Below are 13,856 nucleotides of genomic sequence, written 5' to 3'. Positions count from 1 at the left end.
ATTTTGAAACCATTTTTAACGTCACTTTCTCCAAGAAGTCTTTGATCTGTCCCATAATAGCTGTCTTACCGAAGCCTGGGGTAGCAGTGAACACCACCCGCATGGCCCGCCTGGCCCGTCCAGCCACGCCCTGCCCTCATCGCCCATTGCAGGGTGCTCGAGTCCCTTACCAGGCCCAAACTGGGACGTGTAGTTTTCTATCCCGGCGAGATCTAAGTAGTGGTTTCTCCTCTCGATGTTCTCATCTACACAATGGTGGTAGCAGCCAGACTGCTCCAGGCGGCTGTCACCCTGGAACCTACGGCAGGGGAGGCAAGTGAGTGGGGTAACACCAACCACCAGGTGGGGGCAAGCGCATAGGCTACTGGGAAGCCCCCAGAACGAACTCTGGACCCTTCATTCATTTCCTTCTTGGCCTTCGGAGAGGGTGGGGAGGAACAGTCCTCTATACAAACTGTGCCTCCATTTCCCTCCTTGCCAATGGAGAGACAGACCATAGACCACAGCCCACGGCCCGACCTCCCTGCAGCTTCTGGGAGGAGTGGACGGGGTTTTGCTCTGAACAGGTTCAAAGCAAACGTGAGAGGTTATTGGTCAACTTCTAAGAATCCCCCAGTGCCAGGCTTCAAGCCACATGTGCCCACTGCAGGTAGGCGACCTAACCCCTGGCCTGGTTCCCCAGGGGGTGCGGGCAGCAGAAGCCCCTTAAACTGTTGGAGTTGGGCCTGGCAGACCCCATGACCTGCCCTACGGCCCAGGATGGGCCTCACCAGTGTGTGAGTGTGTGTGTGCACACGCATGTGTGACTTACACAGTGTGTATGGAGGGGTGGGGAGAGATGCTGCCAGAGGCTTTCTTTTTCCCCTGCAGGGCTCGGGGCTCCCTAGCCTTCTCCTCCAAGGACCTCTTCGATCTGCTCCCATCCTGGCTTCCTTCCCACACAACACAGTACCACCTTCCCCCAGGATCTCCAGCCAGCCTGGGTCCCTCTGATTCTCAGCCCTGTCCCCACACCTGGCTGTGACTCTGCTTGAACTGTTTTTTCTTTCCCCTAAGCGAGTACTAATCCAGCTCCGGTCATTCCCTTACCATTTGCACACTAGAGGTTAACACAGCCTTATGCCTGCCGTGTCACTGTGGTTTACTCAATCCCTTTCTTTAAACAATCTCTCTTTCCTTCCTCCCTTGCAGCTGAAGAAGTAGCAGGTGAAAGGTAACTACAGCCTCGTAATTCCTTATCCACCATTCCGAAATCCAAAAAGCCGGAAAACTAAGAGTTGTCATAACCCATGCGGCAGCCAGGCCCACCCTAAAGGGATGGGAAGGTGTTTACAGTCTTTATCTCACTTAGTGTGAATATCCAATCATCTCCCAGCAGAAACAGCAACTCGTCAGAGCCCGATGCACTGCTGAGAGCACCTTTCCAAAGCCCAAAAAATGCTGGCCTCCAGTCCTGTCTGCCCAAGATGTGTTCCATAAAAGGATGTGGACTACATGTAGTTATTTATTAAGATTTTCATTTGATTTATGAGTCTGTGCATCAAAAGTGTTGGCTCCCTGAAGAGAACACAGACCAGAGCAAAACTTTCTGCTCTGAATCCTTCAGATGCAGGTACACAGCTGGTGCTCGACATACGCTCATGTGCACCATGCCCACATACCTGAGCGGGGCTCGCTGCTTCTTCTCCCAGCTCCGCAGGTCCTCAGTGGGCTTGGTCTCTGCTCGGGGCCTTGTGCTCTGCAGGTCTGAGTCCGGCCCGAGAAGCACAGGAGACACCAGGTGAGCCACCTGCTCCCACCCTCCCCAGGGCTGCCTGGCGTGCAGCTGCTTTGCAAGGCCACTGTGGGAGGGTGCCCTGAGCTGGGGCTAAATAAAGGGGTCTCAAGGCTACCTGCCCTGGACACATCCCCATCTAGCCTCACCTCCTCCCCGACTCCCCCTCCAGCCTCACCTCCTTCCAGCTGGCCTCAAGGCTTGCAGACGCCGTGCTGCCCATAACACCAGCCTTTACTCCAGCTGCATGGCTCTGCCTATATGAGGCCTCTCACCCAGAATCCCTTCCCTCCCCTTCCCATCCTTCCTCCTACCCCTTCAAGGACCCATTTGAACCCCACCTGTCCACAAAGCAGCTGCCCCAGAAAGCCCACAGATTCCCTTCCGGCCCTCCCAGGAAGGCTCTGGTCCTTCCTGAGAGATAGGAGGACATTGTTTCCCAGGCTTAGCCCTGCAGCCCTCACCAGCCTGATTGACAAGGACGCTCCTCTTGCTCTGGCTGCCATCGGGGGCCACGGTGAGCTTTACCCGCAGCATCTTGCTGGATGTCGGGGAGTGGTTCACAGAGGAGTCCACCACCTCATAGATGGTGTGCAGCAAGCTGGTGATGTCCTGAATGGGAGGGAAGTGGAGACCCATGCAGGGTTTCAGTCACAGGGCCTTGAAAATAGAAACCAGAGGGCCTGGTGGACGCTGCAGGCCTGAACCCCTCTGGCTGCCCCAAAGCAGACCTAAGGCAGAAACCTGGATGTCAGGTTCGTTTGGGAGGAGATCCTAGGAAGCAGAAGTGAGGAAGCAGGGAGAGAGAAGAGGAAAATCCCATAAGAGAAAAGGAAAAGGGCAGGTTACAGCCAGGGACAACTGGGGCTCAGTTGCACCGGGGCCCTGGAGGGAGAGTGTGGAGCCCACCTTGGAACAGCCTCATCTAGATAGAGGGAGGGTTTAGAAATGGACTCTCATTTCTCATTGCCTGAGAGCTCCCCAAGGATGCTACATTCCCTGTACTTTGGATTTCTGTTTGTTTGTTTGTTTGAGATGGGGGTCTCACTCTGTCACCCAGGCTAGAGTGCAGGGGTGTGATTGTGGCTCACTGCAGCCTCGAACTCCCAGTCTCAAGCGATCCTCCAGCCTCAGCCTCCCTAAGTGCTGGGATTACAGATGTGAGCCATAAGCCACTGTGCCCCACCCTCCCTTGTGCTTTTGGGCTTCCCTGCAGGGGCCAAGCCAACTCATTGTACCCGAGAAAGCTCTTATAGTGGGCACCATCCACCATGGCAGCAGGTGAATTTTGAGGTGGGCCCAGGGAAAATGAAGTGGGGGCATCAACAGCATCTGCTTCGGGTTCGAAATGAAAAATGGAAAGGGAGATGTGTCCCTGCTATGGGCTGAATTGTGGCTCCCCACTCACTTGCAGATCCACAGGTTGAAGCCTGAAGCCGGAACCCCCAATGTGATTGTATTTGGAGTAGGGAGATAACTAAGGTTAAAGGAGGTCATGAAGGCGGGACCATGATAGGATCAGGGCCTTTAGAAGAAGAGGAGAGCTAGGGATATGGCTCACACCTGGAATCCCAGCACTTTGGGAGGCCGAAGTGGGAGGATCACTTCAGCCCAGAAGTTCAAGACCAGCCTGGGCAACATAACATTCTCTATAAAAATTAAAAATAATAAAAAAAAAAAATCCATGTGTGGTGGTGCACACCTGTAGTCCCAGCTACTTGGGAGGCTGAGGTGGGAGGATCACTTGAGCCTAGGAGTTTGAGGCTGCAGTGAGCCGTGAGCACACCGCTGCACTCCAGCCTGGGCAACAGTGCAAGATCCCATCTCTTGTAAAAAAAAAAAAAAAAAAAAAAGGAAGAGACACCAGAAGAGGTCTCTCCACCATGTGAGGGCACAGTGAGAAGGTGGCCACCTGCAAGCCAGGAAGCAAGCCCTCACCAGGAACTGAAGCAGGTGTCCCCTTGGTCTTGGACTTCCAGCCTCCAGAACCGTGAGGAATAAATTTCTGCTAAGCCACCCAGTCTGTGGTATCTTATTACGGCAGCTTGAGCTGGCTGAGACTGTCCCTAAAAGATAAACTAATTTGTGAGAACTTGACCAAATCTCACCTCCTCTCCAAGCCTCAGGTACCCCTCAACCAGAACAGGGGTGTCCATGCAATGTCTTCCGGGTGTCTCAAAACCCTTCTGATTGGGGCTGGAGGGCACCGATTCTCCTCACTAGGCCCTTTCTATCTGGGTATCTGCTGTGGTCACTTGTCTGGTGTTGGGGTGCGGGGCAATGTCCTACTTTAAATGGCACTGGAAACCTCTGGAGAAGACATTGTTTCTCTATGAAGCAGATCCATCCATGGTCAGTTACCTGCCCAGCAATCCTTCACCTCCTGCCTGTAAGTCCCACAGGCTGAAGTAGCTGAGGCAACCCCAGCACAGCCCCAGCCAGGCAGGCATGTGGGTGGGTGGCCCAGAGTAGTGGGGGCCGACAGAGGCGCTGACCCTGTCCTGGGAGGCACAGCCGCTCAGCTCAGTTGACTTGTCCTTTGACAATGCAGGTGGGAGGGGGTCACACAGAAAAGCCAGAAATCCAGGATCTTCTGTTAAATCTTCAAAATCGCTGATCTTGGCAACTGATTTTTAACAAAACCTTTTGGGGGACCAGACCAGAACATCTAGGGGCCAGATTGAAATTGTGGGGGCCACAAGTTTGAGACCCAGGCTCCAGGCACTCCCTAGCTGCCTTGCTCATCTCAGGGAGGGATCCCACTTCTTCCGACGAGGCCTGCAGAGGACTCTCCTTGTTCCTCCTTTCCTTCCCTCTGGCTTCTCCATAAGGCCCCGTCTGCTCACTCTCTCTATCTTGGGCAGCCCATGAAGGAGGTTTCATTATACAGATGAGGCAGCTGATGGCCGCTCACTTCATCCCCCAAACTTCTGATACCTTAGAGGACCTGGAGCCCTGGAGTGTGATCAGGGTGGGGGTGGTCCCAGCAGACCGAGAGTCTCAGAGCCTATGTGCTTTGGCAATTCTAGCTTGAAAATCAACCTCACTGACGACACAGGGCAGACACGCAAGAATCGGTGTGCTCAGTATTTCCTGCATGAACGAACGCCTGAAGGAGGAGCAGGTCTTCTTTCTGATTGGAAATCTGGCCCACACCCCAGCTCTGGGCTGCAGATGCCGTGAGGTGGGAGTCCATCTGCCCTGGCACTCAGAAGGCGTGGAAGGGAACTGTATTTACAGCCAAATTTGAGGGGTGGCGTCAGGGCTAAAAATAGACCAGGGAAACACCAGATCGGTCCTCTCTCCACTCAAAACCACTCCCTGGCTCCTCGCTGGGAGGAAGACATGACCCAGTGAACAATTTCTCCAGGGCCGGGCTGGGCCACCTTCCTTGGAAACCCTCTCTCCCTTCCTCTCATTACCAAAGCAGTGAAGGACAATGCAGGTTGAAGCTGTCAGCAATCATCTTGCTACTGCCAAGGGGACAGTCTGCCTCACAAGAAGGGAAATAGAGCTGAGGAATAGAGGAAATAGACTGAGGAAACAGAGCAGTGATGAACACCTTGTCCTGAAGCCACCGAGCCTCTGTGTCAAGCCATCCCCAAAGTCAGACCTCGGACCAAATTTCAGTTACATGAGCCAATCTATTTCTTTTTTTTTTTTTTTTTTTGAATACAGCAGTTGGAGCATGTATTCTGTCACTTACATGTCAAGTCCTGGGTGCTTAAAAAGTCACAACTTCCTCCTCCAACCTGTTGAAACAGCCCCTAAACCATAGCCTGAGGAGGAGGTGACCTTTTTAACCCAGAACTCACATATGGCAGCATAAAGGTGAACTTCTCCTGCACTATCCACAGAGAAGAAAACACTCGCCCTGACCCAGGATGAGGAGACCAGACAGCAAAGCTTCAATGTCTCTCTGGGAATACGAGGCCCCCACATGCTGGACAAGAAGCAGGTGGAGCCCAGACGTGCTAACCTGCGACTGCCGTGCAGGTGCATGTAACCTCAGATCTGTAACAGGTCTCGTGCCTGAAGATGGGGTCCTCTCGGGGAGGGACAGGTCGTCAGAGAGGGACAGGGGAGGAAAAGGAATGAGGAAGCAGAAGGAAGGATACCAACCCTCCAGCGGTGCCCTCAGGACCTGAAGTCAAATCCAGGTTGCCTGCCAGGGCCTCCAAGGCCCCAGAAGTCTGGCCCTGCTGGATCCCCAGCCACATCTGTGTCTCTTCTGCTGATTGGCCACCACAGCCACCTCCTTCAGTTCCTTAAACACCCTGAGCCCCTGGCCTCTGCCTGCCCAGGACTCCCCCAGGGCTGTGCATGCTGCGTGGCTCAGATCCCTTGCCGCCTCCTCCAGGAGGCCTCCCCTGGACCCTCCAGGAGGCCTCCCCTGGACCTTCCAGCCAGTCTGTGTCACAGCACCTGTTTATTTCCTTCACTGAACACGTCACTGCTCACAGTTATCCTACAATTGTTTGGATCTGCCTCTTGTCAGAAGGTCAAAGCTCCAGGGCGAGGAACGTGTCTGTTTTGTTCCCTGCTGTGTCCTCGTGCCTAGTACCTAGCACCCAATAGATGCACACAGTTGGTGCTCAATATGCAAAGACACAGGCAGGAAGGAGAGAGCTGCGGGAGGAGGGCCCTGAGTGAGAGAGATCGGCCTGCAGAGGGATAAGGAAGAAGAGGTTCGGGATGAGGCTGTGACCAGAGCTGTGACTGCAGAGCCGCTGGCAGGGCCCTTAGCATTGGAGGTGCTCATTCCTGTAGCCTCAAAACAAGGTGATGTGTGGCCTCTTTGTGCCCCCACCCCCAAGCTCCTGGGCAGCATGGCTGAGCGAGGGAGGTGGCCTGTGGTGGTGCCAGCCCCACCCCTAGAGCTCTGGGACTGTGGAGAGAGGGAAGCAGGACAGGACTTGGTTGGGGCCTTGGGGCCTTCTCCAGAGAGGCCCTGGGGCTCTGCACCTGCCACCCCACTTCTTTCCCGGGAGGGACAGTGCCTGGGCTGAGAGCAGGGGAGCTGCCTTCCCTCCCTGTCCTCTTTTCCCACTTGCCAGCAGCTCTGGGACGCCCTCCAGATCTCGCAGGAGCTCCCAGAAACTCCCTGGCTGTTACAGCCATCCCTGAGGGGCAGGACTGATGCAGGGGTGAGAAGTGGCAATGGCGGGGTGCTGTGCCCAGGCCGTGTGCCTGCAGGCATGATACACGGCAAGAGGCCAAGCAGGTGCACTCACCTCTCGGGTGACCTTGCCATTGTTGTCAAAGTCATACAGGGTGAAGGTCCACTCCTGCCGGCTGTCCTCCTCCACGGACACGTCACACTGGAGCTCCTGGATGCAGAGAGATGGGCGGGGCTTGTCCCCTATCTGTGGCAACACTGACTGGGTGGTGGAAGCCTGGGCCTAGAGGCCAGGCCAAGGGGCGGCCACCTGTCCTCTGCCCTCCCCAGACCTTGAGTGGACAGGGAGCACCTTGGCCAAGACAGAACTGGCCCAGGAGGGCAGCCAGAGCCCAGGCAGGGGAGGTTTGACCTGGGGAGGGATGCCTGCAGGGGTGCCTGCTGGTCTGTGGGTCTTCAAAGACAAAGGAAAAACAGGGGGGGTCTCAAGAGGCACTGGGGCCTCAGAAAAGCTGAACTTGGACCAAGGGCAAGAAGCTACTAGAAGGCAAAGGGGCAGCAACTTGGGAGCCCCAGCAGGATGCTGGGGTAGGAGAGCATGAGCATGAGGGGCTCAGGTGTCAGTCAGCCCCGGGCCCAGGCCCCTGCAGGGCCCTCCACAGCTGTGTGACCCTGGGCATGTCACTGCCCTCTGCTGTGCCTCAGTTTCTCTTTGTATACATTATGGAAAATGACAGCCTCTCTCTCACGAGGTTGCTGGGAAGATTAAATGCCCCACCCACCTGCCCTCAGCCCAGCTGTTTCCCTGCAGCTGTGGTGGGGACAGTTCCCGACCTCCTGCCTCATGTACACTTTTCTGTCTCAGGGCAGCCCTGAAGAGCCTGGGAAGGAATGCCCAGAGGCAACGGAACAAGGGAGGGACAGGAGGCAGTGGAAACGCCAGACCTCCTCACCCCTCCCTGGGACAAATCTGAGTGCATGCTACATGGCTCCTAGGAGGCTCTCCAGCAGTCAGAGCCCACAAATAAACCCAGCCTTCACTGGCTTCCCTCCTTCCTTGCACCTGCGCCCCAGGATCGCCTCCCCTACACACTGCCTGCTCCCAGTGCCGTGTGGTCAGTTCTGCTTAGGGGAATTGGAAACAGGAAGTGGAGGGTAAATGCTGGTGTCATTTATACCCGTGCTTGGAGCACTGTCTGGCACATGGAAAAGCTCAATCAACGGTAGTAGCTGTTATTTTTGCTGTAATGATTAACAGTCATTGAAATAATTGTTTCAATCAATAATCAATGAAACAATCATTTCATTATTATCATTTTCAGCAACCTGAAGTGTCTGACCCCAGGGAATGTGAGCCACGAAGTGGTGAGCTGGTCACCGGAGGGCTGTGTGCAGAGGCTGGCTGAGTGTCAGACGGACAGTTCTAGGAAGCATGCTGTTCAGCAGGAAAGGGCTCCACAAATGGCCTTTCAGATCCATAAGATTCTATGGAAACAAGACCATTTTGTTCCATGGCATGCCAAAGTCCACCTCTCCTTCCACCATCAGGAAGGTGGCGCCTGGCTGGCCTGGCAGGAGTAAGGCTCAGCTCCCCAGAGAGGGAAAGGCACCTGCCTACAAACGCTAGTGGAGTGAGCCCCAGCACGGCGTCCTGGCCCTGGCTGCTGCAGCTCTAAGCTGTTTCCCTCCAGCAATTCCCGGGTGCCCACGCTGAGTTCAAAGCCAGCCTTGCTTCAGCCACGCCCGTTTGATACCTGCCAAGGGCCCTCATTGCTCTCTGAGGCACTGTTTCATGTGGCATGACACACGTGCCTACATACATACCCCTACACACACACACGCATACCCCTACACACGTACCTACACACACGCATACCTACACAGGTACACCCCTATATGTGCACACCCTATGCTCACATACCTGTGTACACACACACACACACACACACACACACAGCATTTACCTGTTTCCAAGACAGCTTGGGTCTGAGCTTCAGAAACATGAGTTGAGTAACTGGCCACTTGTCCCACCTGTCACATGCGGGTCTCCTAGGCCTCTCCCACACCCCACCTGGGCTTCTCAGTTGAGTCCTGCCCGTGGACCACAGCTCAGTCCCAAGCCTGCCCCTCCAGAAGCAAGCACACTTGGGCTTCCAGGGAGGCAGGATGCCTGGGCCCAGTCTTCCTTCTGCCACTGAGTTCAGCCCTGGGCTTTGCCAAGCTCCCCAAAAGACCCTACAAGGACCCAGGTGGGCTTAGGGCGGGGCTGGGCTCCAGGAAGAAGCTGGCAGCCCTAACTCCTACTAGACACTACCTATCCTCCTCAGGCGAGCCTTCAAGCCTCCTGGAGGCTGGAGTGCTAGTGTGCTATGTGGGGAGAACAAGCTGTGTGGTGTGGCCTGTGCAGGATGGTGGGGCATGGCAGGGAGATGACACTGGAAAGGGGGTAAGATCGGTCACCAGGGACCCTGCACACAGGGCGTCTCCCCCATGACCCACCATCCAGCACAGGCCACATCACGCCACTCACTCTCTCCACACAGCACGCTGGCACTTCAGCCTCCAGGCCTTTGCTCCTGCAGCTCCCTCTGCCTGAAAGGCCCTTCTCACCCCAAAGGCTCCCCTGTGCACCCCTCGCCCAACTCCTATCCCTATGCTCAGAGCCTCACCCACCTCCCCAGTCTCTATCCACAGCCGCTGTTCCCTCCTCCAGGCACCACACAGAGCCTGGAAATGCCAACTGTCCATTACCACACACCCCTCGGCCTGACCCCACTCCGGGCTCCCAGATCTCATCTCATCACTGACTGTACAGCCACTGGGTTTGGGGCACTCAACTGTCCCCTGGTCACACTGTGCACTCCTTGACAGCAGGAACTACACCCAGTCTAAGCTGGGTACCCTGGCAATAAGCCGGTGCCAATCAGCCTTGGTCAGAAAGAGGGACACCCTCTTAAGCACTTTAGACCTTTAGGCGCACGAACTCGTGATGCTGACAACAGCCCAATGTGACAGACATCACCATTATCCCCACCTTACAGGCGAGGCACATGAGGCCACTGAGACTTTAGGGAACTTGCCCCAAAGTCACAGAGCTACTAAGTGTATAGCTGGGATTTGAACCCAGGCCTGCTGACTCTAGAGCTATGCCCTGGTGGTCTCAGGAAGGCAAACAGAGGGAAGGAGGGAGGGAGCAAGGAGGGCAGAGCAGTGGGGAAGCTCCATGCAGCAGGCCTGGGCCTGGCTGTCAGCACCGGGCACTGTGCTGGGTGCACAGGAGCGTGCTACACTATCAGGCGGTGGGGAACAGACTGTGCAGCCACTGGGTCTGGGGCACTCAACTGTCCCCTTCTCACCCCAAAGGCCCTTCTCTTCCCAAAGACTCCCCTGTGCATCCCTCTCCCAACTCCTACCCCTACGCTCAGAGCCTCACCAACCTCTGCCCACAGCCGCTACTCCCTCCTCCAAGCACTGCACAGAGCCACAGGGAGGCACATCCTTGGTGTTGCCCACATGGGGAAACTGAGGCCCAGAGAGCGTCAGGTTCCTGCCCGTGCCTCCTGTTCACCCATCCCACCTGACAGCCCCCACAGGCACCCCCAGAACAGCCTCAAGAGTTGGAAGGGAAGGTTTCACCGAGGAAACTGAGGTCCAGAGAGGTGACAGCAACAGCAGGGCCAGAGTCCTGCCTCCCTCGTCTACTCTCATGCCCTCTCCCAGGCTGCTGGGCACACCCCGCATGGAGGGGCTGGGGCTGGGCTGAGGGGGTGGGCAGCGGTGAGTCCCTGGGGTCTGCCCTGAGCCAGGACGGCCCCAGATGTGGCAGAAAGAACCTCCCACAGAGGGTGCTGTTCATGCAGGGGAGGGGCCTTCCTGTCTGGAAGGGCCTCAGCTTCCCTCCTCCCGAAGCCCCAAGCTGAGAAAACCCATCTCATCTCCCCAGGACCCAGCACCAAAAGGAAACTTACTTCAAACTTCAGCTGTTTCTTGGAGCCTGGGCAGGGTTCACTCACTCTCTCCATCTTCTTCTCATCTCCGCTGCCCAGCCCGTCAGTCTTCTCAGGAGGCAGGGCCACTGTCAGGGAGGCAGGCGAGGGAGCATGAGAGCAGGGTCTAGACGCCATGTGGCCACGCTCACTGCACCTTTGTCCTCCAGGCCTGGCCTGGACATTCTTGCCAGGGGGCTGGGCCCGCTCCTGCCCTGCCCATTTGCTGGGGTCAACATCACACTACTCTGGCACCTGGTACTGCCTGGGGAGACCTTCCCCCAACATAGTGCACCCACTTGCACCGTGGGGGGCCCCCTCAGGCCCCCACCAGCCTATGACTTCTGCCCTGTGGAGGCACACAGCCACCCAGAGCAGTGTCAGGCCAGAGGGCAGATGGATGAGAGTGGAGGGGTGCTTCTGGAGCTCAGCGAGGGAGCTTAGGGATCATAGCCATTTTCTGCAGTCTCACTGCCTTCTGTGTTGACATTTTGGCCTCCTCAAAGGTGCCACCCACCTGAGCACAGCCTACGGCACCTTGGTGGATGGCCAGGAGGAGTGCCAGAAACAGAGTTCAACTGGGTTGGCAAAGATGTGCACACATGCACTCGTCCACATACATGTATGCACAAGCACACATGCACACACATACACACGCACATGCACACATATGTACACTCATGCATCACACCTGCTCGCACACATATGCACACACACATGCACACACACTCGCATGTACACAAAAGGCATCTTCAGGGAGCACGCTCATCCTGAACCTTGCATTTGGCGTCTGCTCACCCCAGGTCCTCCCCTCTCTGCCAAAGGTCACGGTCCTGTGTGTGGCCTGCCAGGAACTGTGGGAGGGTGAGTGTGAAATCCCAGGACCTACTGACAGTATTTTCCTGAAGATGCCAGCTCAGGGTAGCATCGTCGTCCTTGACCTAGGATCCAGACTACAAAGTGCCATCAATTCTTGGAATGTCCCATAAGCCTCCTTTAGTCCCTTCTGCCATTTTGTCTCTGTCTGATGGGGGGCTGGGCTTTGCCAGAGACATGTTTTCCAGTCTACACCAACAGCTCCTCTCATCTGATTCCTTCTGTTGCCCTGGGGTAGTAAATTTGTTGTCCTGTTTTAAAGGTGAAGAAACAGCCTGGCTCCTACTCCGGGAAGGGACCCTGGCCCCTCCACCCTGACCCAAGGGTGGCCAGGGGGTCATGTGAGGAGCTGAGACTCCCCAGTCAGAGAGGAAGGCAAGGCAGGACTTTCTTGGGAAGTCAGCAGCCTGGAGAAATGAGGCCACTGGGCCAGGAAACTAGATGGGGGATTTGTGTCTCTCCGATCCCACACTCCCACCACACTCACACACCCTAGCTTTGCAAGCAAGGACCCAAGGGCAGTCCCTGGGCCAGGCACAGTGGAGATGCCCCCAGTGGGCCTGGGCCCCAGCTCTCCTGCTCTGCTCCGGTCCTGCGGGCTGGGAGCTCTCTCCTCTGCAGTTAACTAAGGTACTTCCCCTGGTGTCCTTGCGCCTTGGCGCCACTGTACATAAAGATGAGGCAGCAATGACTAAGCACTTGCTGTTTACCAACTCCATCCTCATGAAGCCCTGTGAGGCAGTTATTACGATTAGCTCCATTTTCCAGATGGGGAAACTGAGGCTTGGAGCGGATAAGTGCCTCACTAGTAAATGACAGAACTGGGATTTGAACCCAGGTAGCCTGAATCATGCTCACAATCAGTCCACTAGGCTGCCCCTCCATGCCTTTCAAGGCTCAATTCGGGAGACTTGGTGCTTCTCTCAGCCTGTCTCTCTCTGTCTCATGGAGGCCAGCCAGCCAGGGCAGTGGTCATCTCCATGTGGGTTTTGTTCTCTGGCACTGTGTGACCCTGGGTGGATCACATACCTTCTCTAGATGTCTCAGTTTCCCCAACTGTAAAATGAGGAAGCTACCAACCCCTTCCCCAGAGGATTCTTGTGTGGATGCAACAAGCTCTGATCATAACGAGCTAAGACCCCCAGTGCACTAGGTCTGGCCATGAGTAGTAACAGTCAGGGGACTGATGGCCCCATCCCACTGACTCTTGGGAACAGGTCAGTTAGCAGCTAAGTTTTCTCAAAACTGAGGCTTTAGGAATGCAAATGGACACAAAAGCATTATATCAAATACATACAGCCTGTGCGGGCAGCTTTGGACAAGGCCCTTGACTCCTCTGGACCTCAGTCCCCTTGTCTGTAAAATGGGAATATGATGGCCTCACCTTCACAGGGCTGTTGGGGAAGGGCAATGAAGAAAGTGCTTACTGAGCACAGTGGCCGGCACACAGTAAGTGCTCGACAAATGCTGGCTTTGCCAAGGATGTCTGCCAGCTGACAGCCCAGATCCCAACGATCCTGCTTGACCCCAAACTGCCCCACTGGAGAAACCAGAGTAATATCACGGCCTGCAGCATCCTCTACTCACCCCTCCCAGGCAGGGGGAAAGAAGAGAAAGAAAAAGAAGAAAGAAAAACAAAGCCCAGCTCCATCTTCAAAGCTGCTGCCTCTCTCTGCAGAGGTCCTGGCTGGAGATGCAAGCTGGCCAGGCTTGTCGAAACCAAACTTCAAGTTCAAAGGGAAGTTATCAGAAAACCACCTTCAGGTTCAATGTTGCCTTTCATGTTCCACTTGATAAAATCCAAAGAAAAGGAACCTCTGTCCCTGCTCTCTCCTCCTCTGGAGCACTCTTCCCCCGCCGTGCACGGACAGCCTGTCTTCCCTCAGGACCTCCCCTTTCCTTCCTTTCTCCTCACCTGAAGGGGCTGGAAAACATCCCCCTCGACCCCTCATATGTCTTCCCCAAAGACCAGTGTGGCCCGGATTGTCCTCTCTTCACCAGTGGCTCCCTCATCCCATCCCAGCTCAGAAAGCCACCCGGACATCCACAGGTCAGCTGACGGTCAGTGAACCCGCCAGGGGCCCCTTCCAGCATGAGGCCT

The 13,856-nt window shown here is 55.7% G+C and overlaps 1 protein-coding gene across 3 annotated transcripts in view; it reads right to left on the bottom strand.

Moving 5' to 3' along the window:
• NKD1 (NKD inhibitor of WNT signaling pathway 1) overlaps positions 1 to 13,856 on the bottom strand; it is a 100,409-nt gene that overhangs the window by 17,095 nt on the left and 69,458 nt on the right. For all 3 annotated transcript variants that reach the window (XM_002826411.6, XM_054533899.2, XM_054533900.2), the window contains 5 exons: positions 10,862 to 10,968; positions 7,009 to 7,104; positions 2,239 to 2,386; positions 1,662 to 1,746; positions 171 to 298 (listed from right to left, as the gene is read on the bottom strand). In XM_002826411.6, the coding sequence (XP_002826457.2) occupies positions 171 to 298; positions 1,662 to 1,746; positions 2,239 to 2,386; positions 7,009 to 7,104; positions 10,862 to 10,968 (564 nt within the window). The remainder of the gene's footprint in view (positions 1 to 170; positions 299 to 1,661; positions 1,747 to 2,238; positions 2,387 to 7,008; positions 7,105 to 10,861; positions 10,969 to 13,856) is intronic.

The sequence above is a fragment of the Pongo abelii genome, chromosome 18 (genome assembly GCF_028885655.2).
Source record: "Pongo abelii isolate AG06213 chromosome 18, NHGRI_mPonAbe1-v2.0_pri, whole genome shotgun sequence".
NCBI classification, from domain to species: Eukaryota; Metazoa; Chordata; class Mammalia; order Primates; family Hominidae; genus Pongo; species Pongo abelii.
The sequence above is the reverse complement of the archived record's forward strand: the minus strand, read 5'-3'. Positions and strand labels throughout refer to the sequence as shown.